The 27,409-nt window shown below is 37.7% G+C and overlaps 2 protein-coding genes and 1 long non-coding RNA gene across 3 annotated transcripts; all 3 read right to left on the bottom strand.

Moving 5' to 3' along the window:
- Window positions 1-2,228: 2,228 nt before the first annotated feature.
- Window positions 2,229-4,132, bottom strand: LOC147763518 (uncharacterized). Its single transcript, XR_015332686.1, has 3 exons — window positions 3,529-4,132; window positions 2,724-3,287; window positions 2,229-2,561 (listed from the first exon to the last, which is right to left on the bottom strand). It is a non-coding gene; the product is annotated as an uncharacterized LOC147763518 (long non-coding RNA).
- A 7,924-nt stretch (window positions 4,133-12,056) lies between these two features.
- Window positions 12,057-17,645, bottom strand: LOC106181462 (arylsulfatase B). The gene is made up of 13 exons (XM_013565844.2): window positions 17,484-17,645; window positions 17,175-17,286; window positions 16,581-16,736; window positions 16,061-16,164; window positions 15,562-15,629; window positions 15,040-15,141; window positions 14,801-14,864; window positions 14,478-14,575; window positions 14,153-14,289; window positions 13,728-13,786; window positions 13,470-13,599; window positions 12,906-13,099; window positions 12,057-12,486 (listed from the first exon to the last, which is right to left on the bottom strand). Exons 1-13 carry the CDS (start codon window positions 17,626-17,628, stop codon window positions 12,314-12,316), a joined length of 1,542 nt encoding a protein of 513 aa, XP_013421298.2. The 5' UTR covers window positions 17,629-17,645; the 3' UTR covers window positions 12,057-12,313.
- A 374-nt stretch (window positions 17,646-18,019) lies between these two features.
- On the bottom strand, window positions 18,020-24,531 carry LOC106181461 (arylsulfatase B-like). Its single transcript, XM_087005458.1, has 13 exons — window positions 24,404-24,531; window positions 24,114-24,225; window positions 23,613-23,768; window positions 23,109-23,215; window positions 22,635-22,702; window positions 22,155-22,256; window positions 21,900-21,963; window positions 21,613-21,710; window positions 21,270-21,406; window positions 20,810-20,868; window positions 20,550-20,679; window positions 19,727-19,920; window positions 18,020-19,307 (listed from the first exon to the last, which is right to left on the bottom strand). The coding sequence occupies exons 1-13, from the start codon at window positions 24,510-24,512 to the stop codon at window positions 19,135-19,137; spliced, it is 1,509 nt and encodes a 502-aa protein (XP_086861584.1). The 5' UTR covers window positions 24,513-24,531; the 3' UTR covers window positions 18,020-19,134.
- Window positions 24,532-27,409: the final 2,878 nt, after the last annotated feature.

A 27,409-nucleotide genomic window follows, 5' to 3' on the forward strand; every position in this document is an offset into this window, starting at 1 on the left:
ATAATTTTACTTCATATTATCTATGTTCTTTTCTGTTAATTATGTATTTGATACTGTGTATACGCAAATCTAACGCTACTGTATACGCTTCATTGTTAATATGAAAATGAATGGTATCCTTAAAAAAAGTTATCATTACAGCTGCTGTTGGAAAAGCCCATCGTTATAAATTTCAGCGAGGAATTCAGATGATTAATTTCTTTTAATTCAACTTATTTATAGATAGTGCAAGAATATAAATATCTGTTGTTGATATTGACTTGAGCTGTGCAAGCTGGTCCGCTCTTGGTCAGGTTTATAAAAATAACGGAATTGAAAGTGATAACTTCGGGAATAATAGGCAATGCCCATGGTGTGTATTGGAACAATTTTATTAATTGGCTGGAATATTACTAAAAATAAAAAAAAAAACTAAAAATAATGAACTTCCGCAAAAGACATAAGGATAACATAAGGATGACACCGCGAAAATAACCTCAAGCTATTTATTGCGTTATATTAAATAAACATTCTATATATTTTCTAAAACGTTAGCTTTCCGATTAGTTGCAAATATTCTTTTTCTACGAAACTAGATCGATTGGAGAATGCAAGGTGGTGCCTCGAGCGACAGTAACGAAGGTTTAAAATTTAGCTTATCTACGTTTCTTTGTGTCGTAACGGATAAATCTAGTAAACATTTTCCCGCTCGCTAACTTTTGATAATATCTGAAAAAATGTCTAATGGACCTACATTTTGGTATGTAATCACACTGGCGGAGCAAGGATTATGGGATTCATTTTTGGGATGGGAGACGGGGCAATAAAAGGAGCAGATTGAGTAAGAAAAAGAGGTTCTCCGTATATGAAAAAGTAAGCAATTTTACTTTTACTGATTTTTCTGAGAAAAAAAAAGAAAAAAAACAGCATGTTATTTGCCGATTGACCCAGTCAACGAGTGGGAAGTTGGTTTTATTTCTTGTATGTAACGATTTGAACAGTATTAAAATTGACAAATTTTTTCTAAATACATTACATAACTGAAAGTACATAAAGAACTGCTCATACATGTACATGTAGTAACTGAATATTACCTATGATCCGACATCAGTACGAATATATGAATAACATTAACAATTGAAAAACAAAGTTAAGCTAAAGTGTAATAAAATACGTTATACTACTACGAACTAATATTGGCTGAGAATGCAAGTACAATCGAAATCTACAATAGTTTCCTATTAAAACGCCATCCTAGAAAAAATACAGTTTAACTGAAAACTGTCCATAACCACACGAGTCAGTTGGCAACAAGGACTCGATTGCGCAAAACATCCACCTTCTAAAATGTAGATATTTAGGAACAAACATGTCAGACCTCAACTTAACATACTTGCAAACTAAACTAAGCTATAATAATCGATAATTAATTACTTTTCTCAATAGTAAATTTAGCAGGGCCCGTTATCAACCCCCTCACTGCCTCCTACGCTTATAGCCAAAAAGAAGCACAAAAGTGTCTGGCAGTAAATATACGTACCGAATGGTTCCTTTACATCAGATTTCATTTATATACAACAAGTAAGGAATAAAGCAAGCTTGCTTTGAAAAACTTGATCATCGGTATAATCTCAAATTATAACTGTCCACATCAAATTTCGACTATCAAAACTGCCAAAAGGAACTTGTGATGATGTAGTCATTTGTCAACAGAACACTTGAGAAAATCGTAATGTTAGTAAGCTGTTATCCTCTCTTAAAGAATGACTGTGTGCACCCAGCATCCTTCAAGAAGAGCATGCACCGTGTATAACCTGTAACGCAATGATTCTCCCCAATGCTTAACCATTTCATTACAGATTTTACACAAGCTTTCTGTGTAAAAACTCTTCAAGTAAAAATATTTACTTCAAGTGAGATTTTACAAAGATGGTTTGCAGCGACAACTCCTGGTGCGACGACAGCACCAGAAGGCGACGTGTAGGGTTACGGTTAGGGTTATGGCGAGGGTTAGGTGGTGATCTTCTCAAAGGCTATGTTGACAAATTCTACGCCATCAGAAGTACATGTATTTTTCGAAATCCTCATTTTCACTGGATCAATAAAAACGCGGACAATTACAACTGAGTAAGACTAATGGTCTTATGACCATTTCTAATGAGCTGCAGGCATCTTGATGTTTGAGAATATAATTGTAGTAACAAATTGTGCAAATCAAGCAATCTTAATTCTAACTAATTAAAATTTCTTCAAACAAGTGAAAAAATAGAACTAATTCATCCTTGAACAACCGCAATAAAATGCATATTGAACAAAACAAAAAACTCAATGCCTTTGAAATTATTTGCAAGAACAATTTTTGTAGAGTGGCAGTAACACTTTCAACATAGATGTACAGAAGCGAATGTGCATTGTGCAGGTCTGAAATCCATGACCCGAAATCTCTAGAATTCTCAGTTGTGGAAAATTTTTGGTATGAGATGCATTTCTTTATTTGCTCAGTTTTTTTAGCTCCTTGAATTTGTTTGCAGAACAAGCCGTTTTCTCCAAAATCAAGATTGCGAATTCCGCCGCACCAAATCCTGCAATAAATTTATAAACTAAATAAACTAAGTAAACTAATATCAAGCAAAGTTTAAACTTATAACATCATTGCAGTTGCTATGTTTCTGTATTAAAGGGGTAAAGGGGTAATTTTCATGGGCGATATTTCGAAAAACCACGGTATATAGATAGATACATACCATTTACTATTTGGTAATGTGGATTCCTTGAAAGTTATCAGGAAAAAAAGCACTCGTCAGCTGACGTCTGAAGCATCAAGACTTGAACGGCACTGCGTTACTTGGAATATAGAGGCACAGTGTAGCCTGAAATTGAAATTATTATCTTTATTATCGTCAAAAAGATGGAGGGCATTGGGATGCTCGAAACAAATTATCAAGTTTATGCGTTTTGAAAGTCAGTAAACACGACAGGGCAAGCAAAGGACATTCGTTACAGCATGAAAGCACTGTCAACAGCACCTTAAATGAATATACAGCTCCTTGGGTAAATGTTTATAACAACTTACTTCCAAAACGTTTGTTTTCAAACAACTTCTATCAAACCTTTGTTTCAGAAAAGCATCTTGCCTTGAATTAGTGTGACAAACAGCTCCAGGAGCACCGTCTGCTTCTACAATTTCTCTTGGGCACCATGTGGAAAGCGAGCCTTTGCGTGAAAAGCATTTTTTCACGGGGTTTGGTCAAGAGTCAGCATTATCCTTCTCTGAGCATCATTTCTGTAAGGCCTCTGATGCGGGTAGCCTAAAATTCAAATTGTATTCCGTAGTTTAGGCGAGTGTGGAGGGAAATGCTTGAACCGTACACGTACCAAAGTATGGACACTTAGTAAGTTGAGGGAAATAAGACAAGATAGCAAGATTATTTTCATCGTGGATGCATTCATTTTAATGTTTAGCTTGGAAACTGTTCCATATGCAGAATATGAAGCATTTCACATCTGGGGAAAGATTATCGATTTCTAATAATATATTTCAAAGGATACCTAGTTATTTGCTTTCCCGACAACTTGCATTGAAACATTTCCCATCCCAATGGTGTGGCAAGGGCTGGATAAAGGAGTACCGTCTGCTTCAGTAGCTTCCTTTAGTACCATGTGAAGGCAGACCTTCCTAGGAGTGTGCCATGAGAAACGGTGCGTACTGGGGGTTTGGTCAAGAGTTGGAATGGTTCTTTCTTGTGATCCACTTATGTAAATCTTCTGCTTTTGTTAGCCTAAAATTTTGAATTAATTGAATTAGAATGCTTGTAACGTACGCGTGTAATAAGTATGGAAAGCTCGTGAGTGCGTTAATGCTTGGGATATATAAAGCCAAGCAAGCAAGAATATTTTCGTCATAAAATATTTTCAATCCTTAGGATGGATACCCCCCCCCCCCCAAAAAAAAAAAAAATAAATAAAACACAGTAATAATGATCTTCTAAAAATTGTCAACTCATAGACGTTTTCAAGCATTAAACTTTGTTTCATATATTTTCCATTGGTGGATGATATGATCCAGTTTATTTAATATGCTTGTATTTCTACAAGAATGTTACCTACACCTTTTTGTAGTCAAAAGCTAATGAGATGTCATCTCGTTACCAATGTTAGCTCACCCAAAAATACTTACTTTCTACTTACATAGGTACGTGCCTTGACAAGGTAAACCATTTCGTGAATGTGGATATGTGCTTGTGGGTTCTGGGATTGTGGTCTGTGCCTGGGGGATTCCACCCGTCTGAGAAATGCAGCTAAGGGCGTCTTCATGTCATCATCTTCTTTATCCTTGAAAGGGAGATTTAAAGAGATTAGTTACCGGTCTCAAACTTTAACCCCTCACCCAAAAATACTTACTTTCTACTTACATAGGTCCCTGGCCAATGGCTGTGTGTCGTCTTTGTCCTGCCAAAGTGAACGGTCTCGTGAATGTGGCCAAGGGCTTGTGGGTCCTGGGATGTGTGTCGTGCCTGGGGGATTCCACCCGTCTGAGAAATGCAGCTAAGGGCGTCTTCATGTCATCATCTTCTATTACCTTGAATAAGAGATTTAAAGAAATTAGTTACCGGTCTCAAACTTTAACCCCCAACCCAATAATACTTACTTTCTACTTACATAGGTTCCTGGTAAATGGCTGTGTGCAGTCTTTGCCTTGTCAAAGTGAACCATCTCGTGAATGTGGCCAAGGGCTTGTGGGTCCTGGGATGTGGTCTGTGCCTGGGGGATTCCACCCGTCTGAGAAATGCAGCTAAGGGCGTCTTCATGTCATCATCTTCTTTATCCTTGAAAGGGAGATTTAAAGAGATTAGTTACCGGTCTCAAACTTTAACCCCTCACCCAAAAATACTTACTTTCTACTTACATAGGTCCGTGCCTTGACAAGATAAACCATTTCGTGAATGTGGAATTGTGCTTGTGGGTTCTGGGATTGTGGTCTGTGCCTGGGGGATTCCACCCGTCTGAGAAATGCGGCTAAGGGCGTCTTCATGTCATCATCTTCTTTATCCTTGAAAGGGAGATTTAAATAAGTAAGTTCCGGTCTCAAACTTTCACCCCCAACCCAATAATACTTACTTTCTACTTACATAGGTCCCTGGCCAATGGCTGTGTGTCGTCTTTGCCTTGCCAAAGTGAACCATCTCGTGAATGTGGCCAAGAACTGTGGGTCCTGGGATTGTGGTCTGTGCCTGGGGGATTCCACCCGTCTGAGATATGCGGCTAAGGGCGTCTTCATGTCATCATCTTCTTTATCCTTGAAAGGGAGATTTAAAGAGATTAGTTACCGGTCTCAAACTTTAACCCCCAACCCAATAATACTTACTTTCTACTTACTTATGCCCGTGCCTTGCCAAAGTAAACCATTTCGTGAATGTGGATATGTGCTTGTGGGTTCTGGGATTGTGGTCTGTGCCTGGGGGATTCCACCCCTCTGAGAAATGCAGCTAAGGGCGTCATCATGTCATCATCTTCTTTATCCTTGAAAGGGAGATTTAAATAAGTAAGTTCCGGTCTCAAACTTTCACCCCTCACCCAAAAATACTTACTTTCTACTTACATAGGTCCCTGGCAAATGGCTTTGTGTCGTCTTTGCCTTGTCAAAGTGAACCGTCTCGTGAATGTGGCCAAGGGCTTGTGGGTCCTGGGATGTTGTCTGTGCCTGGGGGATTCCACCCGTCTGAGAAATGCAGCTAAGGGCGTCTTCATGTCATCATCTTCTATTACCTTGAATAAGAGATTTAAAGAAATTAGTTCCCGGTCTCAAACTTTAACCCCCAACCCAATTATACTTACTTTCTACTTACTTATGCCCGTGCCTTGCCAAAGTAAACCATTTCGTGAATGTGGATATGTGCTTGTGTCCTGGGATGTGGTCTGTGCCTGGGGGATTCAACCCGTCTGAGATGTGCGGCTAATGGCGTCTTCATGTCATCATCTTCTATAACCTTGAAGAAGAGATTTAAAGAAATTAGTTACCGGTCTCAAACTTTAACCCCCAACCCAATAATACTTACTTTCTACTTACATAGGTTCCTGGCCAATGGCTGTGTGCAGTCTTTGCCTTGTCATCATCTTCTATAACCTTGAAGAAGAGATTTAAAGAGATTAGTTACCGGTCTCAAACTTTAACCCCTCACCCAAAAATACTTACTTTCTACTTACATAGGTCCCTGGCCAATGGCTGTGTATCGTCTTTGCCTTGTCAAAGTGAACCATCTCGTGAATGTGGCCAAGGACTTGTGGGTCCTGGGATTGTGGTCTGTGCCTGGGGGATTCCACCCGTCTGAGAAATGCGGCTAAGGGCGTCTTCTTGTCATCATCTTCTTTATCCTTGAAAGGGAGATTTAAAGAGATTAGTTACCGGTCTCAAACTTTAACCCCCAACCCAATAATACTTACTTTCTACTTACATAGGTTCCTGGCCAATGGCTGTGTGCAGTCTTTGCCTTGTCAAAGTGAACCATCTAGTGAATGTGGCCAAGGGCTTGTGGGTCCTGGGATTGTGTTCTGTGCCTGGGGGATTCCACCCGTCTGAGAAATGCAGCTAAGGGCGTCTTCTTGTCATCATCTTCTTTATCCTTGAAAGGGAGATTTAAAGAGATTAGTTACCGGTCTCAAACTTTAACCCCCAACCCAATAATACTTACTTTCTACTTACATAGGTTCCTGGCCAATGGCTGTGTGCAGTCTTTGCCTTGTCAAAGTGAACCATCTCGTGAATGTGGCCAAGGGCTTGTGGGTCCTGGGATTGTGTCTGTGCCTGGGGGATTCCACCCGTCTGAGAAATGCAGCTAAGGGCGTCTTCATGTCATCATCTTCTATTACCTTGAATAAGAGATTTAAAGAAATTAGTTCCCGGTCTCAAACTTTAACCCCCAACCCAATTATACTTACTTTCTACTTACTTATGCCCGTGCCTTGCCAAAGTAAACCATTTCGTGAATGTGGATATGTGCTTGTGTCCTGGGATGTGGTCTGTGCCTGGGGGATTCAACCCGTCTGAGATGTGCGGCTAATGGCGTCTTCATGTCATCATCTTCTATAACCTTGAAGAAGAGATTTAAAGAAATTAGTTACCGGTCTCAAACTTTAACCCCCAACCCAATAATACTTACTTTCTACTTACATAGGTTCCTGGCCAATGGCTGTGTGCAGTCTTTGCCTTGTCATCATCTTCTATAACCTTGAAGAAGAGATTTAAAGAGATTAGTTACCGGTCTCAAACTTTAACCCCTCACCCAAAAATACTTACTTTCTACTTACATAGGTCCCTGGCCAATGGCTGTGTATCGTCTTTGCCTTGTCAAAGTGAACCATCTCGTGAATGTGGCCAAGGACTTGTGGGTCCTGGGATTGTGGTCTGTGCCTGGGGGATTCCACCCGTCTGAGAAATGCGGCTAAGGGCGTCTTCTTGTCATCTTCTTTATCCTTGAAAGGGAGATTTAAAGAGATTAGTTACCGGTCTCAAACTTTAACCCCTCACCCAAAAATACTTACTTTCTACTTACATAGGTCCCTGGCCAATGGCTGTGTGTCGTCTTTGTCCTGCCAAAGTGAACGGTCTCGTGAATGTGGCCAAGGGCTTGTGGGTCCTGGGATGTGGTCTGTGCCTGGGGGATTCCACCCGTCTGAGGAATGCAGCTAAGGGCGTCTTCATGTCATCATCTTCTATTACCTTGAATAAGAGATTTAAAGAAATTAGTTACCGGTCTCAAACTTTAACCCCCAACCCAATAATACTTACTTTCTACTTACATAGGTTCCTGGCCAATGGCTGTGTGCAGTCTTTGCCTTGTCAAAGTGAACCATCTCGTGAATGTGGCCAAGGGCTTGTGGGTCCTGGGATTGTGTTCTGTGCCTGGGGGATTCCACCCGTCTGAGAAATGCAGCTAAGGGCGTCTTCTTGTCATCATCTTCTTTATCCTTGAAAGGGAGATTTAAAGAGATTAGTTACCGGTCTCAAACTTTAACCCCCAACCCAATAATACTTACTTTCTACTTACATAGGTTCCTGGCCAATGGCTGTGTGCAGTCTTTGCCTTGTCAAAGTGAACCATCTCGTGAATGTGGCCAAGGGCTTGTGGGTCCTGGGATTGTGTCTGTGCCTGGGGGATTCCACCCGTCTGAGAAATGCAGCTAAGGGCGTCTTCATGTCATCATCTTCTATTACCTTGAATAAGAGATTTAAAGAAATTAGTTCCCGGTCTCAAACTTTAACCCCCAACCCAATTATACTTACTTTCTACTTACTTATGCCCGTGCCTTGCCAAAGTAAACCATTTCGTGAATGTGGATATGTGCTTGTGTGTCCTGGGATGTGGTCTGTGCCTGGGGGATTCAACCCGTCTGAGATGTGCGGCTAATGGCGTCTTCATGTCATCATCTTCTATAACCTTGAAGAAGAGATTTAAAGAAATTAGTTACCGGTCTCAAACTTTAACCCCTCACCCAAAAATACTTACTTTCTACTTACATAGGTCCCTGGCCAATGGCTGTGTGTCGTCTTTGTCCTGCCAAAGTGAACGGTCTCGTGAATGTGGCCAAGGGCTTGTGGGTCCTGGGATGTGGTCTGTGCCTGGGGGATTCCACCCGTCTGAGAAATGCAGCTAAGGGCGTCTTCATGTCATCATGTTCTTTATCCTTGAAAGGGAAATTTAAATAAGTAAGTTCCGGTCTCAAACTTTCACCCCCAACCCAATAATACTTACTTTCTACTTACATAGGTTCCTGGCCAATGGCTGTGTGAGGTCTTTGCCTTGCCAAAGTGAACCGTCTCGTGAATGTGGCCAAGGGCTTGTGGGTCCTGGGATGTGGTCTGTGCCTGGGGGATTCCACCCGTCTGAGAAATGCAGCTAAGGGCGTCTTCATGTCATCATCTTCTATTACCTTGAATAAGAGGTTTAAAGAAATTAGTTCCCGGTCTCAAACTTTAATCCCCAACCCAATAATACTTACTTTCTACTTACTTATGCCCGTGCCTTGCCAAAGTAAACCAATTCGTGAATGTGGATATGTGCTTGTGGGTCCTGGGATGTGGCCTGTGCCTGGGGGATTCAACCCGTCTGAGATGTGCGGCTAATGGCGTCTTCATGTCATCATCTTCTATAACCTTGAAGAGATTTAAAGAGATTAGTTACCGGTCTCAAACTTTAACCCCTCACCCAAATATACTTACTTTCTACTTACATAGGTCCCTGGCCAATGGCTGTGTGTCGTCTTTGCCTTGTCAAAGTGAACCGTCTAATGAATGTGGCCAATGTAGGTCTTCAACATCGGCCGCCCCAGATGAAACCTTAGAAGATGCTAAGATTACTACACAACTAATTGTGTCTGAAAAAAAACGACTAGAAAGTGGGAAAATGACAGTGGAATAACAACATACCAGTAGGCTACTTCAAGCCGCCATCAAAACAACAAAGAAATGCCGAGAAACATGGCAGTGGAAGAAACTGTGTGAATAAAGGCCTGATAGCACCAGACGAGAACCGAAATAGGCAATATATATATTTCCAGGTCCAAGTTTTCTTTCTTTTTAGAGAAGAAATGGTATCCTGCGAAGGTTATTCGACGAGCAGGCGATGAGCGTTACGCTGTTTGAGCAAACATTTTCCTGAGCGATGACTCCGGGCCCGTGAGACGAAGCGTCGAACTCCGAGAGGACGACGGAAAACGTAGTGCTTCGTGTACTGCGGTGCAAGGAACAATATCCTGAAGAGCGATGCGTTTGCGTAGGATGAAAACGGGATTTGAAGACGGGTCCCCAAAGAAATGCAGCTTGACATCCTCCCTGTTCTTCTGTCCGCCGTTGAGTGATCACAAGTTCGTAATTTCGCGCTCTTATTCTTTCAAATAGCCGTGTGGGGGCGTAGTTGTCGTAAATATGTTGTCAATTTGAACTCGGGGGTGTCGTAGGACAGTGAGACCGAAATAACATTGTATTTCATGTACACTTACCTATAAAATACATTTATCATTGTTGTTTCTCGAGTCCTTTTTATTCAAAAAAAGAAATAAATATGTATTAATTTGGAAGAGAACAAGCAAATGTGATAATGACTTCAGAAGAAAATCATACCCAACCCCCTAATTGCCGCAATGTACTTGGAAGACGTCGACCTAATGTCCACCATGACGGTTAGTTACAATACCGCAGGCCATTTGAGAGGCCATGTGCACGTACATGTGAACAGTGATCCACATTGAGTTGTTTACACTGAGAAATCTGGTGCAACCGAGGTTCGTTCCGAGGCTGTCGCTTTAAAAGTCAGACTAACGCGAAATTAAAAGAATCTTAGATGCATATTCATAAGAGCCTTACACACAAAGCTGAACTAGAATAGCCTATACATGTAGAATGAAGGGTCCCATGTTGCACATTTCAGACTTGACAACGTCCCACTTACGACTGAAACCGGGATATATGTATATGTATACACTAAGACTAACCCATCATGTGGAAATTACCAATTATTTCACAGATGTTTTTATTTTATTTTATTTACATGAAAACAAAAATCTCCCATACATCTACAAGTATAGGGTATGCTATTTTTAGGAATAAATATGGATTATTTCCTCCTGTATCACTGATATGAACCCTCTCCGTGAAGTAAAAGCACATATATACTCCAAAGGTTATATAAAAACACACACACACACACACACACACACACCCACAGAGAGAGAGAGAGAGAGAGAGAGAGAGAAGAAAGACCGTTCTGTGATGATGGGCCAACAGAGCAAGTGCACTTTTTCTTCCACTGTTCAATTTATGATGACGACATTAAACTGCCTATCTTTGGTTACTCAATGGACTGGATAAATAATATGAACGATATATATAGACGTAAAAAATTTACATGACGATGTACACCGGAAAACCGACCAAGTATTTGACACGCCATGTGCATGCTTGGCGAAAAAAATAAAATCAATGATTATTATTTATCTAGATGACCGTTTATTTATTGTTATTATTATTATTTTATTATAAATTGTTGTTCTTGATAAAGATGACATGTTGTGGTGAAAGATGGGTCCACCAGGACGGAAAACCCATGTCACCATAAGAAAAAAATCTTCTTCTAGTCTCTTAATCTCAAACAGACTGCACCACACTGAAACCGACCGGTTTTAGGGGCACATTCCCAGTGAAATTATCGTTCTACTTAAATCGACCCAACTCTACGGGACTCTAAATGCAGTCAGATTAACACGCCTTCTCGCATTACAAAAAATCTGGAATATACCAGTGCGTTGGAAACAAGAGGCGGCGTAGGATTAGGTATTTAAATTGTAAGTGATAATAGTGATAATCATTCTGCATATACCCATGCTACATGTATATTTGTATAATAGGGTATTCGAAGCGCTGGACACTCTCTCTCTCCTTGGGCGAAGGTTCTCTATCTATTTCTCAACGTATGTTTTGTTTAAATGGAGGCCAAAACTGTCACAACTCAGAGCCTTTATGTGGCCATTAATTTACTGTTAGTATACTAATGTCTATATTGATTCTACTACAGTAGATAACCATTTATTATCATTATCTTTTCGAGAAAAGCGCTTGACTTGATTTTTTATTACGTTAAGCGCATTATTATTTCATTTATGCATCCATTCAATTTACATAAGTGCAGGTCACTAAAGACGATAAAATTAGAGAGTGAAAATGTGTTTGCCAATATTTTCAGAACAGGGAATCATTTATTATATCACATGATTCCAAAATGCTAGGTTTATAATCAGTTTATGGAAGAAGATGTATTTCTTGTACCCATCTCGAGGACCACAGATAAATTTGTTTCGATTTATTCAAAGATAGTGCTCGGGCAATTATGTGTGCTTTCCTTAACAGCGAGTATTTTTGCATATAATTCACGTCATCACTCAGCTTGCCTCTGTCAGAGAGCATTTTTCTTGTATTTATCCTCACTTACCTATTTTATAAATACATATTTTAATTAAAATGTGCTTTTTGCTATTAAGGGATACGATATTTTCGAAGCATTTAAATGAGAATCCCAAACAGTAAATCGTTACTTCATAGAAATCACTTTAATCGTAAATTATACTGAAATGAAATAGCTTGAAATAAATGGCTAAGTGAAATGTTTAGCACCATGGCTCCTTCCTCAATCCGAAGAAAGAATAGCCAACATAAAAACAATCAAATATAATCAAATGACAAAAAAAATTTTTTTTAAATTTTTCGTTAGTATTTTTCATCATGTCAATTCATTTTAAACCGATACTATTCCATAGTAAATGTACATGTAGCACATCAACATTATCAGCACCATCCCGGTGTCCAAACTCCCCCAAAATTGTTCGGGTTTCCTTTGTTATCATCCGGTGGGTCATTCGCTGGTACCATCTCTTGCTGTGCCAGTTTCAACTTCTTCTTCATCTCTTGCACAACTTGGGGCATGGTTTGGACCAAATTTTTGTGCTCCGTAGGATCATCTACGGGGGAAGAAGAAATTCAGAACAATACAACGATGTAAGATGTAACAAAACGATATACTATACGTAATCTGCGTAACATTTAAAAGGTACTCTATAATTTACCTACCAAAATAAATTTTACTGCTCACTAACGATTGCTCAACCCGTCACTGCTCTTGGATTCGATGTTTTATTTTATTTTTTCATTCAGTGATTTAGTTCTAAATAACTAGTCAATCTTTCTGTACATTTCAAAGGAAACTGTTGACGTCAGTCACTTTAATTGGGGGGGGGTATATTTTTTTAAGGTCTGCACACAGAATAAGTGGCCTTGAAAAAATCAAACGCGTAAAGTATACCCTTAAGCGTTTAACTGGAAGGAACTTCCCAACAAGCAATTGCAGAAATATATAGTATTTTATTTAAAAAAAACATACCCTTTATATTATACAGTCCATGCCCTGAATATCCTGGTGAAGTTTTTGATTTCTGCATGTATTTGTGGAAGGCATCAAGGCTGTCTTTGTCATGATCCAAGTTCAGATATTCTTGGGACTGTTGCACCTTTGGTGGTTCAGCCCAACCACTGAACAGCCCAGGGAATCCTTCGACGTACTTGTAATCGCCGACTCTAAAAATGTACCATGGTCAAGAACTCATCATATGCCAAAAGATTATATCAGTGTACGATCATCTGGAGCTTGGGAAAATCCATTGACCACCCTGAATTTCGTTTTAGGGGTCTAATATTGAGGAGGGGAGTTCCCAGCGTCCTTTAAAACACGGACTCAGGGATGGGGAGGGGTAGCAGACTCGGAGGAGGGGGGATCTGCAGCAGTTCTGGGATTTGAACCTTGCTTACAAACGCACAATACACTAAAGATTGTCATTAAGCACTTCACTCAGTGTTTTCTTAGAATTATAATATACTGTACAGAGTACATATTTGGTGCAGATAGGATTCCATGTAATACAAAAATTTAATGAATTAATAATAGTACCTGATAGCGGCATGCCCTTGGAGTGAAGGGGATTTATTGTCTAAGTGATAGACGAACTCTGTTCTAGCGGAATCTATTCCAAGCTTCAGCATAGGCCACAGGTTCATACTGTCCATGTTGATGTTTGCAGCTAAAGATATGAAAAAAATCATATTCATAAAGAAACTCCAAACGTTTTATGAATTGTAACTCTATTAATCCTTTTGAAGTGTAAATTGTTTGTCTGAATTATACTCAACAATCTTTATGAAAAATTACCTGGAGAGCCTCCAGCAACCGCCAAAAAGGTTTGGAACCAATCGACAGCGTGGAATTTTCTGGAATGTACATAACTGTTTATTCTTTTTCGCCCTCATTTTTTTCGATACTCAGTAACTGTCTCTAATAAATGTGACCCAGTTTGTCTGTCCACGAGCAAAATAAAGACTAGACTTGAAAGACGACATATATACAGCAAAGAAAAATATTTAATACGAGGAAATCTGAACAAGAGGAGTGGCGGAAGTGTCTCACGAAAATTCTTTAAAGTTATAGGTCTAAGACACAAAATATCTTAATCTGAAACCGAAAGCTTAAGGCCAACTTTGCATCTTACATTTAATTAAGGAGGTATAAGTTAATTTGATCTCAAATCTAAGCAGCTCTGTCCTTTTTATTTTACCCAAAGATTCGCCGTTACCTACCCGTTGTGCCTGTACCCCGTCTTCTGTAGCATAGGGCCGTGGACGAATGCAACCGCTCTGGTGCCACCTTCCCAAATACTCGCCTTGGAACCTCGAAGGGGAAAGTTGTTCCCTCCCCGGAAAGGGCTACCTCCATTCTTTAATTAAAGAGCAATAAACACAGAAATATTCGGGTCATTTTTAGCGTTCTTATTCAGACACTGTCAGATTTTAAAATATTATTATTCTCTGTTTTTTCGCCAAGTAGAATGTTCTGCATCACATGAAATTTATTGAATTTGAAACAGTAGTACACAATATGTATACTGGTATATGACATACTCACATCAGACGTGAAAGCTATCAGAGTGTTGTCATAGAGTCCTGCTTCTTTGAGTGCAGTTGTGATGTTTCCAATTGCTTCATCCATAGCACTTACCATACCTGTCGATTAATGACTTTAAGTTTACAAGAATGTAATATTATTGACAAAAAAAAAAAAAAAAAAAAAAAAAAAAAAAAAAAAAAAAAAACAATAAGAACAATTAAAAAAAATCGAGACATATCTTATATTTAAATGCCATGCTTTTTTGTTTTAAAATGCATTTTTGTATAGTTAAAGTGCTTCCGGTCTAATTCACACAGAATCAATCAACATATTAAACGTACCAGAAAAATTTCTTCTGGTTTCATCTTGAATATGAGCATACATGTTTGAATAGCGGCGTGGGACCTGGCAACAAAGGCAAAATAGTTAATGTACCTGAAATAAACTATTTCACGATCAAACCATTTACGTGGAAATGTGATGTGAACTTTTGTGAAAAGATCCATTGTACATTCTTTAACGCCCATATATATAAAATATGTTAACATAACATTAAAATTCTTAGTGTAAAAATGCTCACTTGTACTGGAGCGTGCACATTCTGGAAAGGCAAATACAAAAAGAGAGGTCTGTTCTTGTCGTGGTTGGTGATAATTCGCTTGGCTCTCATGGCGAACAGCTCCTAAATGACAAGAAGAATAGAGCGACATGCAACTATGTCTCTGTCATTTGTATACGTGGTATAATCGCTGATAATCGAGACAATGTTAAAAAGCGTGCGAAAATAAACTGTTGATACATGTACGTAAATGTATTTTATGAGGTTCACATTTATATATTTTGATAATATTCATTGGCATAAAGTCTTCTGAAAAAATTTGGATTTTAGACTCAAAATAATTATGTGACGCTTTTTACATTATTAATTATATTATAATTATAATCATTATTATTATTACGACCTTTTCACATCACAGGGTATACATGCACATCTAGTATTGGTTCATAAAAATTGCGTACCTACATGTAGAAACGAATAAAAATAGCATTTCCTTGAATATCATAGTTGATATACTGCATTACATGTTGTGACCTGTCTTACCGCTGAGTAGATTCCCCCGTCTAACCGGTCAGGCTTTTCGTCGTCACGTAGGTCCAATGCGTTATTACCTCCAAATAACACAGTGCAAGAAGTTTGAATAAAGTAAGATTATTGAAACCATATTCGTTATGTTGTAAATCTTGCGTAATTTCACATGTTAATTTTCCTTGGCGTTTTTTTTTCAGTTTGATAGTGTATAAATAAACAAAAGTGCGATGTAAAAAGCGTCACATAAACAATTACTTTGGTAATACATAGGCCAACTGATATGTTTTAAATGTTTAAGATCATTTACACACATGTATGATTATTTTTTTAAAAATTGTAACTTGAAAATATTATTGTCGCTGTTTTGTACATAAGGATCGATGCACCACATTGAATCCCTGACCCAGTCTTAAACGGATAGTTTTCCAAATAACGTATTATTATTTATTTACAATAATTGTGTTCTTAAAGTCTGTTAGCAAGCAGCACAGAAAGCGGTAATAAAGCTCACGTGTATGAGCATAGTAATCTTCCATTCCGCTGTAAAAGCCGAAGAAACTGTCAAAACCGCGGTACGTTGGTGTGCAGTTCCAGTTGCAGAAGCCGAGGTGCCATCTTTTATTAATAGAAAAAAATCAGCTGATGTATATGACGCCTTCCTAACTTCAATTCAAACAAAAAAAGGCCAAACATGTTTTATGATTCCTTTTGATTATATCAATGAATGATTACGAAAAAGCTAAAACTAGGATATAGATGTTACATTTGTAGATTGTGCAAATAATATAACGGACCACAGTATAGTGTCATAACAGTTAAATCTGACAAGCACTCAACCAACTCAACAGGCCAGGCTTGTACCCTGCATTTTCGGACTGCCACGGAAATCGCATGATGGAAAGAGACTCCCTCTCCCAACTACACGTACGCTCTCCCCTCCCTCATGTACCCTCACCCCCCCCCCATAAAAATTGACTTCGGGTATCTGCAATAATATTGGAATTATACAATAAAAAGGGGAAATAACTTACTTTCCAACCATATGTGTTGCATAGCCTTGTTTTCTGAGCACCTCTGGCAGGAAGGTGACATTATATGGGGCACATACCGGCTGAAGCGGATGTATAGTCCCATGTTGTAAGCCCGCCTTCCATGGATACAGACCTGTCATAAAGGCGCTTCTAGATCTGGAAAAGGGAAGAAAATTTTCCCGACTATGAGCCAAGTTTAAAGACGTCGGGATCATGTAACCTTGTAACCAACACAAGCACAGCGAAAGAAAAGACCACATTTTCTCATGAGTGAGGGTTGACTTAGGCCTATCTGTAGACATTGCATGTAAGCCGAGGCCGAGTCACATATTGGCAACTCAGCTAAACAATGTACACCAGGTCCCCGTCTCACAAAGAATCTTTAATTCTTAGTTGGCTAGGATGTTCCTGATAGGGTAGGACGTGTGCATGTGTCCATGTAACGTTAGTAACAAAGATGTTAGCCAAGGAAATGATTAAAAATTTTTAATTTTATTGTTATTATCATTTTTTGTGAAGCTGGGACCAGGTTCCTAAGGTTTAAGGGCAGTCCCAGACAGACAACAAGATATATTTGACGCACGTGTTACTTACGGTGTACATACGGGGTGGACGTAACTCTGAGCGAGAATCACTCCCTCGCTGGCTAGTTTATCGATGTTGGGAGACAAAATATCGGGGTTGTTAAAACCCACGTCGTTAAAGCCTGAAACAGTAACAATAGATCAAAGGCATATATAAGTAAAAACGACACCTTTGTTTGATCAAAAAACATTGACAGCAGCTATATCATGCACCCCTGCGTCGATTGCACTGATGTTTTAAATAGTATATTTTCTTCCATCTGAACATGTAATTCCACATTTTTAAAGGAAGGCCCCTACGAGTACACCTGTGACTTGCCTAAATCATCTGCAACTATAAACACAATGTTTGGAAGCTTGGCATACGTAAAACTCGAGCAAAGACCCGCAACAAGCACGAGCACAGTCAAACATTTGTCTGGAGCCATGATTTGTGACCAAAACACTGTCTTCTGTTGGCCCATTTTGCTTTATATAGCCTATATACGCTATAAATAGAGTATGGCGCAAACAATAAGGTCAATAAATAGGACGATAATAAAAAGGCGAGGTCAATATGTAGGGCAAAACATTTTAAAGCGTAACTTAGGATGTCTCGTCTCAGAATCGCTCGTTTGCAAGAAGCAGTCTATTATTTTCAGCAGCATATGAATATGTCATCGATATTATTTTGGTTCGCACTGGGTGTCTGATTTCTCCTTTTCTTTTCTTTTTTGTTTCTATTTTGAAATGTAACTCGAAAGCTGCCCATGCCCTGCGCTGTCCCCATTTGGGTCATATATAGATAGACAGTTAAATATATATATATATAATATAGATATAGATATAGATATAGGCAGTTAAATATAGACCAAGACAATTGCGATATATTTATTTATCTAATTTAAAATATGAACCTTGGTTATTTCTCAACATTTTACATGTCTTACCGATAGAAATTAGAAATCATTCGAATAAAATCAAGCTTAGAAACCAACGTTCAAACAACTGATTAATTTAGGGTGGGTGGGAGAGATAAAATGAGACGTATATATCACACATTTCATAAATGAATGACACATAAAAAATAAATAAACAAATTAATTAATAATGTAGTACATGTAATAATAACTTTACCTTGAGATTTCAACACTTTCCCCTCATGACCAAGGAATATCATAATCCAAAACAGTAAAATCTTTCACGTAAGAAAGCAGACTGTGATTTTCTCAACAGTTTTGCATAGGATATACCTTGAGGATTAAGAAAGGATTAGAAAGGATTTTATTATTATTATTATTATTATTATTATGCTTTATAAACGTCTCACGTGCACTGCATGCCCTCTGCAAATAAAGATATAAAGATCACGTGTGGGTGACGTATCAGTGCAAAACAGGAACGAAAGGAATGGCGTGATCTTTCAGAGTTAAAAATTAACCCAGAAAATCTGTCTCCGAGCTGGGAGTGTTCGTTTCAGACGACAAGGACTGAGCTTTGAAGAACGTAAAAGATTAAACTTTGAGCAAGCAAAATGGTCCTTAGTATTCGATTCTCATCAATGCATAAACAACTCAACATTCAATTCATAATGTTTTGGTCTTCATGATTGTATCAAACTGCCAGACACTTAACATGTGGCCGTTATATTACCGTCAGTGTACTCATGTCTCTCTTTTTTTTCCTCGTTTCGAGAAAAGTACTTCACTTGATTTTTTATTATGTAAAGCGCATTATTTCATATACTGTATCTATTCATTTTACATAGGTGTTGGTCACTAAATACGATATGATTAGAGAGTGAAAATGTATTTGACAATATTTCAGAAAAATAAAATAAATAAAATAAAAATAAAATAAAATAAATGAATAAATGAATAAATAATAAAATTTAAAAATTACAACAGGAATCTTATATAAACTTTCCGTTCATATTTCTCGTGTCAGTTCATTTTAAACCGATATTATTCCATAGTAGCATATCAACATTATCAGCACCATCCCGGTGTCCAAACTCCCCCAAAATTGTTCGGATTTCCTTTGTTATCCCCCGGTGGGGCATTCGCGGGTACCATCTCTTGCTGTGCCAGTTCCAACTTGATCTTCATATCTTGCACAACTTGGGGCATGGTGTGGACCAAATTTTTCTGCTCCGTAGGATCATCTGCGGGGAGAGAACAAAATCAGAACAAATCAAGGGTGCAACAAAACGATGTACTATACGTAATCTGCTTAACACTTAAAAGGTACGTACTCTATACGGGATTTATTAAATGAATTTTACTAGGGAGAAAAATTATCTTACTCATTCACTGTGGCTTGACCCGTCCCTGCACTTGGATTGTCTTAGTCCATTTTTAATTAAATGATTTAGTTTCAACAGGCACTGTCAAAGTCAGGCACTTTTATTTAGCGGTTTTATATTTTTAAGGGCTAAAGCTTTGCAGGAAATGTAGACACAGAATACATGACTTTGAAAAAATGTCAAACGCATAAAGTAACCTTTAAGTGTTTAACTGGAAGCCCCCCCCCCTCCCAGCAAGTAATATAAGACACATATAGTGCTTCATTTTTAAAACTTACCCCTTATATTAAACAGTGCGTGCTCAAAATATTCTGGTAGCGTTTTCGATTTCCGCATGTATTTGTGGAAGACATCAAGGCTGTCTCTGTCATCATCCAAGTTCAAATACTTTCGGGACTGTTGAAACTTAGGTGGTACGGCCCAGCCACTGAACGGCCCAGGGAATCCTTTGATGTACTTGTAATCGCCGACTCTAAAAATGTACCATGGGCAAGAATTCGTCATATGCCAAAATATTTTATCAGTATTACATCATCTGGAGCTTGGGCAAAATCCAGTGACCACCTTGAATTTCAATGGACACTGGGGTCTTACCTCTATATTGAGTTGGTGAGTTCCCAGCGTTCTTTAAAACACGGACTTGGGGAAGGGGGGTTGGGCAGGGATGGCGGACTCGGGGGAGGGGGGATCTGCAGCAGATCTGGGATTTGAACCTTGCTTACAAACACGCTCCATTAAAGATTGCCATAAGCATTTCACTCAGTGTTTTCTTAGAATTATAATATACTGTACAGAATAAATGTTTGGCGCGCATAGGATTCTATGTAATTACTTGAAAAACACTCCAAGAGCGCAGACCTCCGCCAAGGCAGCGATTTTTTATTATTATTGATTATTGATTAATTATTGATCCTGATCACCACCAAAAACTAATCACCTCTTCCTTGGCCCACTTCTGACAGTTCCTGAAAATTTCATCAAAATCGGTCCATAACTTTTTTAGTTATGTTGATGACAAACAAACAAACAGACAGACAAACAGGGGCGAAAACATAACCTCCTTGGCGGAGGTAAAAGAAATAAATGAAATAATAACAGTACCTGATAGCGGCATGCCCTTGGAGTGGAGGGAATTTATTGTCTAAGTGATAGACGAACTCTGTTCTAGCGGAATCTATTCCAAACTTCAGCATAGGCCACAGGTTCATACTGTCCATGTTAATGTTTTCGGCTAAAGATATGAAAAAGATCATACTCATAAAGTAACTCCACATGTTTTATGTATTGTAACTATATTAGTCCTTTTGAAGTGAAAATTGTTATCGTCTCGATTATACTCAAAAATCTTTAGGTTGAATTACCTGGAGAGCCACCAGCAACCGCCAGAAAAGTTTGGAACCAATCGACAGCGTGGAATTTTCTGGAATGTACATAACTGTTTATTCTGTTTCGCCCTCATTTTTTCGGTTCCTCGGTAATTGTCTCTAATAAATGTGAGCCAGATTGTCTGTTCACGAGGAAAATAAAGACTAGTGGAATTTTCTGGAATGTACATAACTGTTTATTCTATTTAGCCCTTTTTTTTTTTTTTTTTTTTTTTTTTTTTTTTTTTTTTTTTTTTTTTTTTTTTTTTTTTTTTTTTTGTACCTCAGTAATGGTCTCCAGTAAATGTGACCCAGATTGTCTGTCTGACTAGACTTGAAAGACGACTTTGCGTCTTACATTGAATTAAGGAGGTATAAGTTATAAACACCTTAATTTGATCTCAGACATAAGCAGCTCTTTCCTTTTTCTTTTACCCAAAGATACTCCGTTACCTACCCGTTGTGCCTGTACCCCGTTTTCTGTAGCATAGGGCCGTGGACGAATGCGACTGCCCTGGTGCCACCTTCCCAAATAGTCATCTTGGAACCTCGAAAGGGAAAGTTGTTCCCTCCCTGGTTAGGGTTACCTCCATTCTTCAATTAAAGAGAATAAACACAGAAATCTTTGGGCCACCATTAGTGTTCTTATTCAGACACCGTAAGATTCTTAAAATGTCTGCCAATGGCACTGAAAAGATAATTCTCTGATTTTCGGTAAGCAGAATGGTTTGCATCATATGAAATTTAATGGATTTGAAACAGTAGTACACAATATGTATACTGGTTTATGACATACTCACATCAGACGTAAAAGCTATCAGAGTGTTGTCATAGATTCCTGCGTCTTTCAGTGCAGTTGTGATGTTTCCAATTGCTTCATCCATAGCACTTACCATACCTGTCGAACAATGACTTTAAGTTTACAGGAATGTAATATTATTGACAAAAAAAAGTACAACAATGAAAAAAATCGAGACATTTCTTTCATTTAAATGCCATGCTTTTTTTGTTTTAAAAATGCATTTTTGTATAGTTTAAAGTACTTGCTGTGTAATTCACACAGAATAAATTAACATATTGAACGTACCAGAAAAATTTCTTCTGGTTTCATCTTGAATATGAGCATACATGTTTGAATAGCGGTGTGGGACCTGGTAACAAAGGTAAAATAGTTAATGTACCTGAAATAAACTACTTCACGATCAAATCATTTACGTGGAAATGTGATGTGGACTTTTGTGAAAAGATGTAAGATACATTGTATATTCTTTAACACCCATTTATAATATATATCTTAACATACTGAAAATTCTAAGTGTCTAAATCATTAGGAAATGCTCACCTGTACTGGAGCGTGCACATTCTGGAAAGGCAAGTACAAAAAGAGAGGTCTGTTCTTGTCGTGGTTGGTGATAATTCGCTTGGCTCTCTTGGCGAACAGCTCCTAAATGACAAGAAGAATAGAGCGACATGCCACTATCACTCTGTCATTTGCATACGTGGTATAATCTCTGATAATAGAGACAATGTTAAAAAGCGTGCGAAAATAAACTATCAATAGTACGTAAATGTACGTAAATGTATTTTATGAGGTTCCGATTTATATATTTTGATAATATTCATTGGCATAAAGTCTTATGAACAAATTTGGATTTTAGTCTCAAAATAAATATAATTATGATTATTATTATGACCTTTTCACATCACAGGGTATACATGCACATTTAGTATTGATTATAAGTACATGTAGAAACGAATAAAAATAGCACTTCCTTGAATGTCATAGTTGATATACTACAATAAATGTTGTGACTAGTCTTACCGCTGAGTAGATTCCTCCCTCTAACCGGTCAGGCTTTTCGTCGTCACGCAAGTCCAACGCGTTAACACCTTCAAATAACACAGTGCAAGAAGTTTGAGTAAAGTAAGATTATTGGAACCATCTTCGTTATGTTGTAAATCTTGTGCAGTTGACCATGTTAATTTTCCAAGGCGTGTTTTTTTTTTGGTTTGATACTGCATAAATAAACGAAGTGCGATTGAAAAAAGCATCACATAAACAACTAATATGTTTGAAATGTTTAAGATCATTTACATGCATGTATGATTTTAAAAAAAATTAACTTGAAAATATTATTGACGCTGTTTTGTACAGAAGGATGCAGCACATTTGATCCCTGACCCGGTCTTAAACGGATAGTTTTCCAAATAAACATATTATTATTTATTTATCTATAATAATTGTGTTCCTTAACCTCTGTTAGCAAGCAGCACAGATAGCGGTAATTAAACTCACCTAGCGTATGAGCATAGTAATCTTCCTGTCCGTTGTAAAAGCCGAAGAAACTGTCAAAACCGCGGTACGTTGGTGTGCAGTTCCAGTTGCAGAAGCCGAGGTGCCATCTTTTGTTAATAGAAAAAAATCAGCTGATGAATATAACGCCTAACTTCAAATCAAACTGAAAAAGGCCAAATACATGTTTTATGATTCCCTTTGATTATATCAATGAATGATTACGAAAAAGCTAAAACTAGGGTATACAAAGATGTTACATTTATAGATTATGCAAATAATGTAATGGACTACAGTTTAGTCAGAACAGTTCAATCTGACAAGCACTCAACCAACTCAACGCCTGGTCAGACTTGTAGCCTCCATTTTTGGACGGTTACTGTTCCCGCATGACGGGAACCCCCCCCCCCCCCCCAAAAAAAAAAAATTGACTTTGGTTTGGGTATCTGTAATAATACTGAAAAATACAAAAAAAATATTAACATAGTTGTGCATAAAAAAACTCACTTTCCAATAATATGTGTTGCATAGCCTTGTTCTTTGAGTACCTCTGGCAGGAGGGTGACATTATATGGGGCACACACCGGCTGCAGCGGCAATAAAGCCCCGTGTTGTAAGCCCGTCTTCCATGGATACAGACCTGTTAAAAAGGCACTTCTAGATCTGGAAAAGGACAGACAAAATTCCAACTGTGAGACATTAAGTGAATATGAAATGTTTCCCTTAATCGATTTACAGACAGGTTTATGTAACCTTGTAATCTACATATGTACAGCGAAAGTAAAAAACACATTTCCTCATGAGTGAATAATGACTATCTGTAGCACTAGGATGTATGCATGTGCCCTCGGGACTGTTGTAACACTGTTTCTGATTGGGTAAGATGTGTTCATGTGTCCATGTAACGTTGGTAACAAAGCTGTAAGCTATGGAACTGACTTAAGTTTGACTTACAGGGCAGTATTCATTAACAGTCAACAAGATATATTTGACGCACGTGTTACTTACGGTGTACATACAGGGTGGACGTAACTCTGATTGAGGATCACTCCCTCGCTGGCTAGTTTATCGATGTTGGGAGACAAAATATTGGGGTTGTTAAAACCCACGTCGTTGAAGCCTGAAACAGTAACAATAGATCGAAAGCATATATAAGTAAAAACGACACCTTTGCTTATCAAAAACAGCTATATGATGCACCCCCGCTTCTATTGCACTGGTGCATTAAATAGTATATTTTCTTCCGACTGAATATATAATTCGACATTTTTGAAGGTATGAGTACACCTGTGACTTGCCTAAATCATCTGCAACTATAAACACAATGTTTGGAAGCTTGGCATACGTAAAACTCGCGCAAAGACCAGCAACAAGCATGAACACAGTCAAACATTTGTCTGAAGCCATGATTTGTGACTAAGACATTGTCTTCTGTTGGTGCATTGTGTTTTATACCTACGTTTATACAGTGTGACGCAAACAAAAAGGTCAATAAACAGGACGTTCATCATACAATAAAAAGGCAAGTCCTATATGCGCGTTGAGGTCAAAATGTAGGACAAAAAGGATCTGATTCCATTAAAGTGAACTTAGAACACTTAGGATGTCTCGTCTCAGAATCGCTCGTTTCAAGAAGCAAATGATTATTTTCAATATCATATGAGTATGTCATCGACATTATTTTGGTTCGCGCTGTGGGCGTCGAACATCTTTCTTTCTTTTCTTTTTTGAAATGTAACGCGAAAGCTACCCATTCATAGTCCCGCGCTGTCCCCATTTAGGTCAGGTCACAAGTTAAATATAGACCAAGACAATTGGGAAATATTTATTTACCGAATTAACCTTGGTTATTTCTCAACACTGTACATGTCATCGATAGAAATTAGAAATAATTCGAATGACATCAAACTTAGAAACCATCGTTCAAACAAATGATTAATTAAGGGCGCGTGGTAGAGGTAAAAAAGAGACGTATATATATAACACACATAACGAATGAATGAATGAATGATTAAATACACAAATTAATTAATTAATTAAGTAGTACATGTAACAATAACTTTACCTTGAGATTTCAACACACCCCCCTCATCGCCAAGGTATATCACAATCCAAAACAGCAATTGAGGTGGAGACAGGTGAATCTTTCTCGTAATAGAGAAAAAAATTAGAACTCAAAAGCGGGTTTAATTCATAGACTGTAATTTTCTCAACAGATTTGCATAGGATATATACCTTGGTGATTAAGAAAGGATTAATTTTATTATTATTATTATTATTATTATTATTATTTTGCTTAAAAAACGTCTCACGTGCACTACACGCCCTCTGCAAATAAAGATATAAAGATCACGCGTGGGTGACGTATCAATGCAAAACAGAAACGAAAGGGATGCCGTTATCTTTCAGAGTTAAAAATTAACCAGAAAATCTATTTCTGAGCTGTGAGTGTTCACCTCAGACGGCAAGGACTGAGCCTTGAAGTACGTAAAAGACTAAATAAAGTATATGTGTCAACTAAGCTAAGACTTATATATATGCTTATTTAAAGCAGTGAAAGAATCGCATTTACTCTTAAAGCATACTTTGGTGTTTTTTAAATAGGGCATCATCTTTGGAAGTACCCAAGACCCAGTAAACATCTTTCGAAATCCGTTCTCGACGGTACACTGTTGAAACCTTGGACATAATAACGTTATTATGTCCAAGTTGAAACTGATTTAAGTTATTTTCGATACAAAAGAAGAATAGTATAGTTCTTTCTTGTATTTTTTGCGCACCACACTATAAAATATGCACCTAATATTGGAGTCCCATTTCTTGCCCTCAAAAATAGCAACATCGCTTTATCTTCCCCACCGCACCCCACCCCTCTTAACCACTATGTAACATCGCTCGTTTGTTTCCGGGACGTTCTAATACATGTACGAGTAGCTCCTAATATACAAATTCTTGAAAAAACATATCTCAATTCAACATCATGTTCCATGGGCAACATGCACAGCACCCTTCAACAGTTAATTAAAGGTCAAGAAGTCCTGCACACATGAACAGTATATTAGTTATACATTTTTTCATCGACTTCTGACGTTTGCCGGACGCTATTATTTGAGTTGGTGTCAGATGAGCGTGGGATATATCAATATTTACCATGGTAGGATTTCGGCTTCAAAAAATATTCTCGTTTTGGCACGTTACGCTTTATAATAATCAATCACAGGGAGTTTGTAATAGCCTATCCACTCTTTTCTTTTTTAGCCCGATTGACATTACTGAAGGTTCAAACGCCAAAATCTGTCATACACGTATCTTATTAATTCATAAAATATCGTGGCATTAATGACTGCTTTGATTAATTTGTGGTTATTTGACGTCAATCTTCATCAAGTGTTTTTAAAAAAAAGAATTAAAAACATATCTTCAAAAAGTTTTATAATTGATTTGACTGGCTGTTATCTTTTACATTGTACAATTTATTTTTAATATCTTAAAATCCTGTCCATCAATTCAATCACATTTTAGTTCACATCTTAATATCTTACTATCTTAATTACTTTTTCATTTACTTTATTCATCTTATTCTGTTAATTTTACCCATGTAAAGTCTACTGAACATTTTATATGGATTTCATAAATAAATAATATTATCATTAATAGCTGGATACAGAAAAAATATACTAAAAATATCTTTTATAAGCTTTTAAGACAGGGTTCTTGGGATGCAAATAAACACAAATAAAAAATTTACATTACAAAACATTTTTATTAGAAATGAAAATGAAATATTACAGAATCACACAAAATGAAGAACATTTAACACAGATGCCAGGCAATTATTCCATAATAATATGCTTTATACAATTATCAAAAGCTTAAGGTACATTTGGTTAATTGAGGAAAATTAGTCAGAATGACTGTGTAAGTTGTTAAAAAGTTATTCTGTATAGCAAAACTATTATGAACATTTGAATATAAATTGAATATAAAAATACATATTCAATTATCTTCTTATAAGTAAATGACCATAAAATACTGGCCCTATTGGTCTAAGTAAGATAAATATTAAAAAATCTTCCTACTCTTGTTAAATAATATAAGACAAAAAAAGATGCACACCCTGTTTACACAATTTAGAATATGGACACAGAATGATAAGGACAAGAATGCACCACATACATAGGCGTCTGCAGAAAATTTTCCAGGGGGGGGGGTCAAAGTACCCTAGGTTCTAGATTCCGGTATTGCCAGCTCGATCTTGACTTCATATATAACCAATATCAGCAATACCATTTCTAGTAAAAATG

This window comes from Lingula anatina, chromosome 2 (genome assembly GCF_051362555.1).
Source record: "Lingula anatina isolate TDL-2025a chromosome 2, LinAna3.0, whole genome shotgun sequence".
NCBI lineage: Eukaryota > Metazoa > Brachiopoda > Lingulata > Lingulida > Lingulidae > Lingula > Lingula anatina.

Coding starts and splice junctions, on each gene's coding strand:
- LOC106181462 (XM_013565844.2), bottom strand. CDS start 17,628: ATGGGCCAACAGAAGACAGTGTTTTGGTCACAAATCATGGCTCCAGAC. Junction 16,737..17,174: donor GTCCACCCCGTATGTACACC/GTAAGTAACACG, acceptor TCCCTTTTCCAG/ATCTAGAAGCGCCTTTATGA. Junction 14,865..15,039: donor ATGTGCACGCTCCAGTACAA/GTGAGCATTTTT, acceptor CTTTGTTGCCAG/GTCCCACGCCGCTATTCAAA.
- LOC106181461 (XM_087005458.1), bottom strand. CDS start 24,512: ATGGCTTCAGACAAATGTTTGACTGTGTTCATGCTTGTTGCTGGTCTT. Junction 23,769..24,113: donor GTCCACCCTGTATGTACACC/GTAAGTAACACG, acceptor GTCCTTTTCCAG/ATCTAGAAGTGCCTTTTTAA. Junction 22,257..22,634: donor AGGGAGGAATCTACTCAGCG/GTAAGACTAGTC, acceptor CTTGTCATTTAG/GAGCTGTTCGCCAAGAGAGC.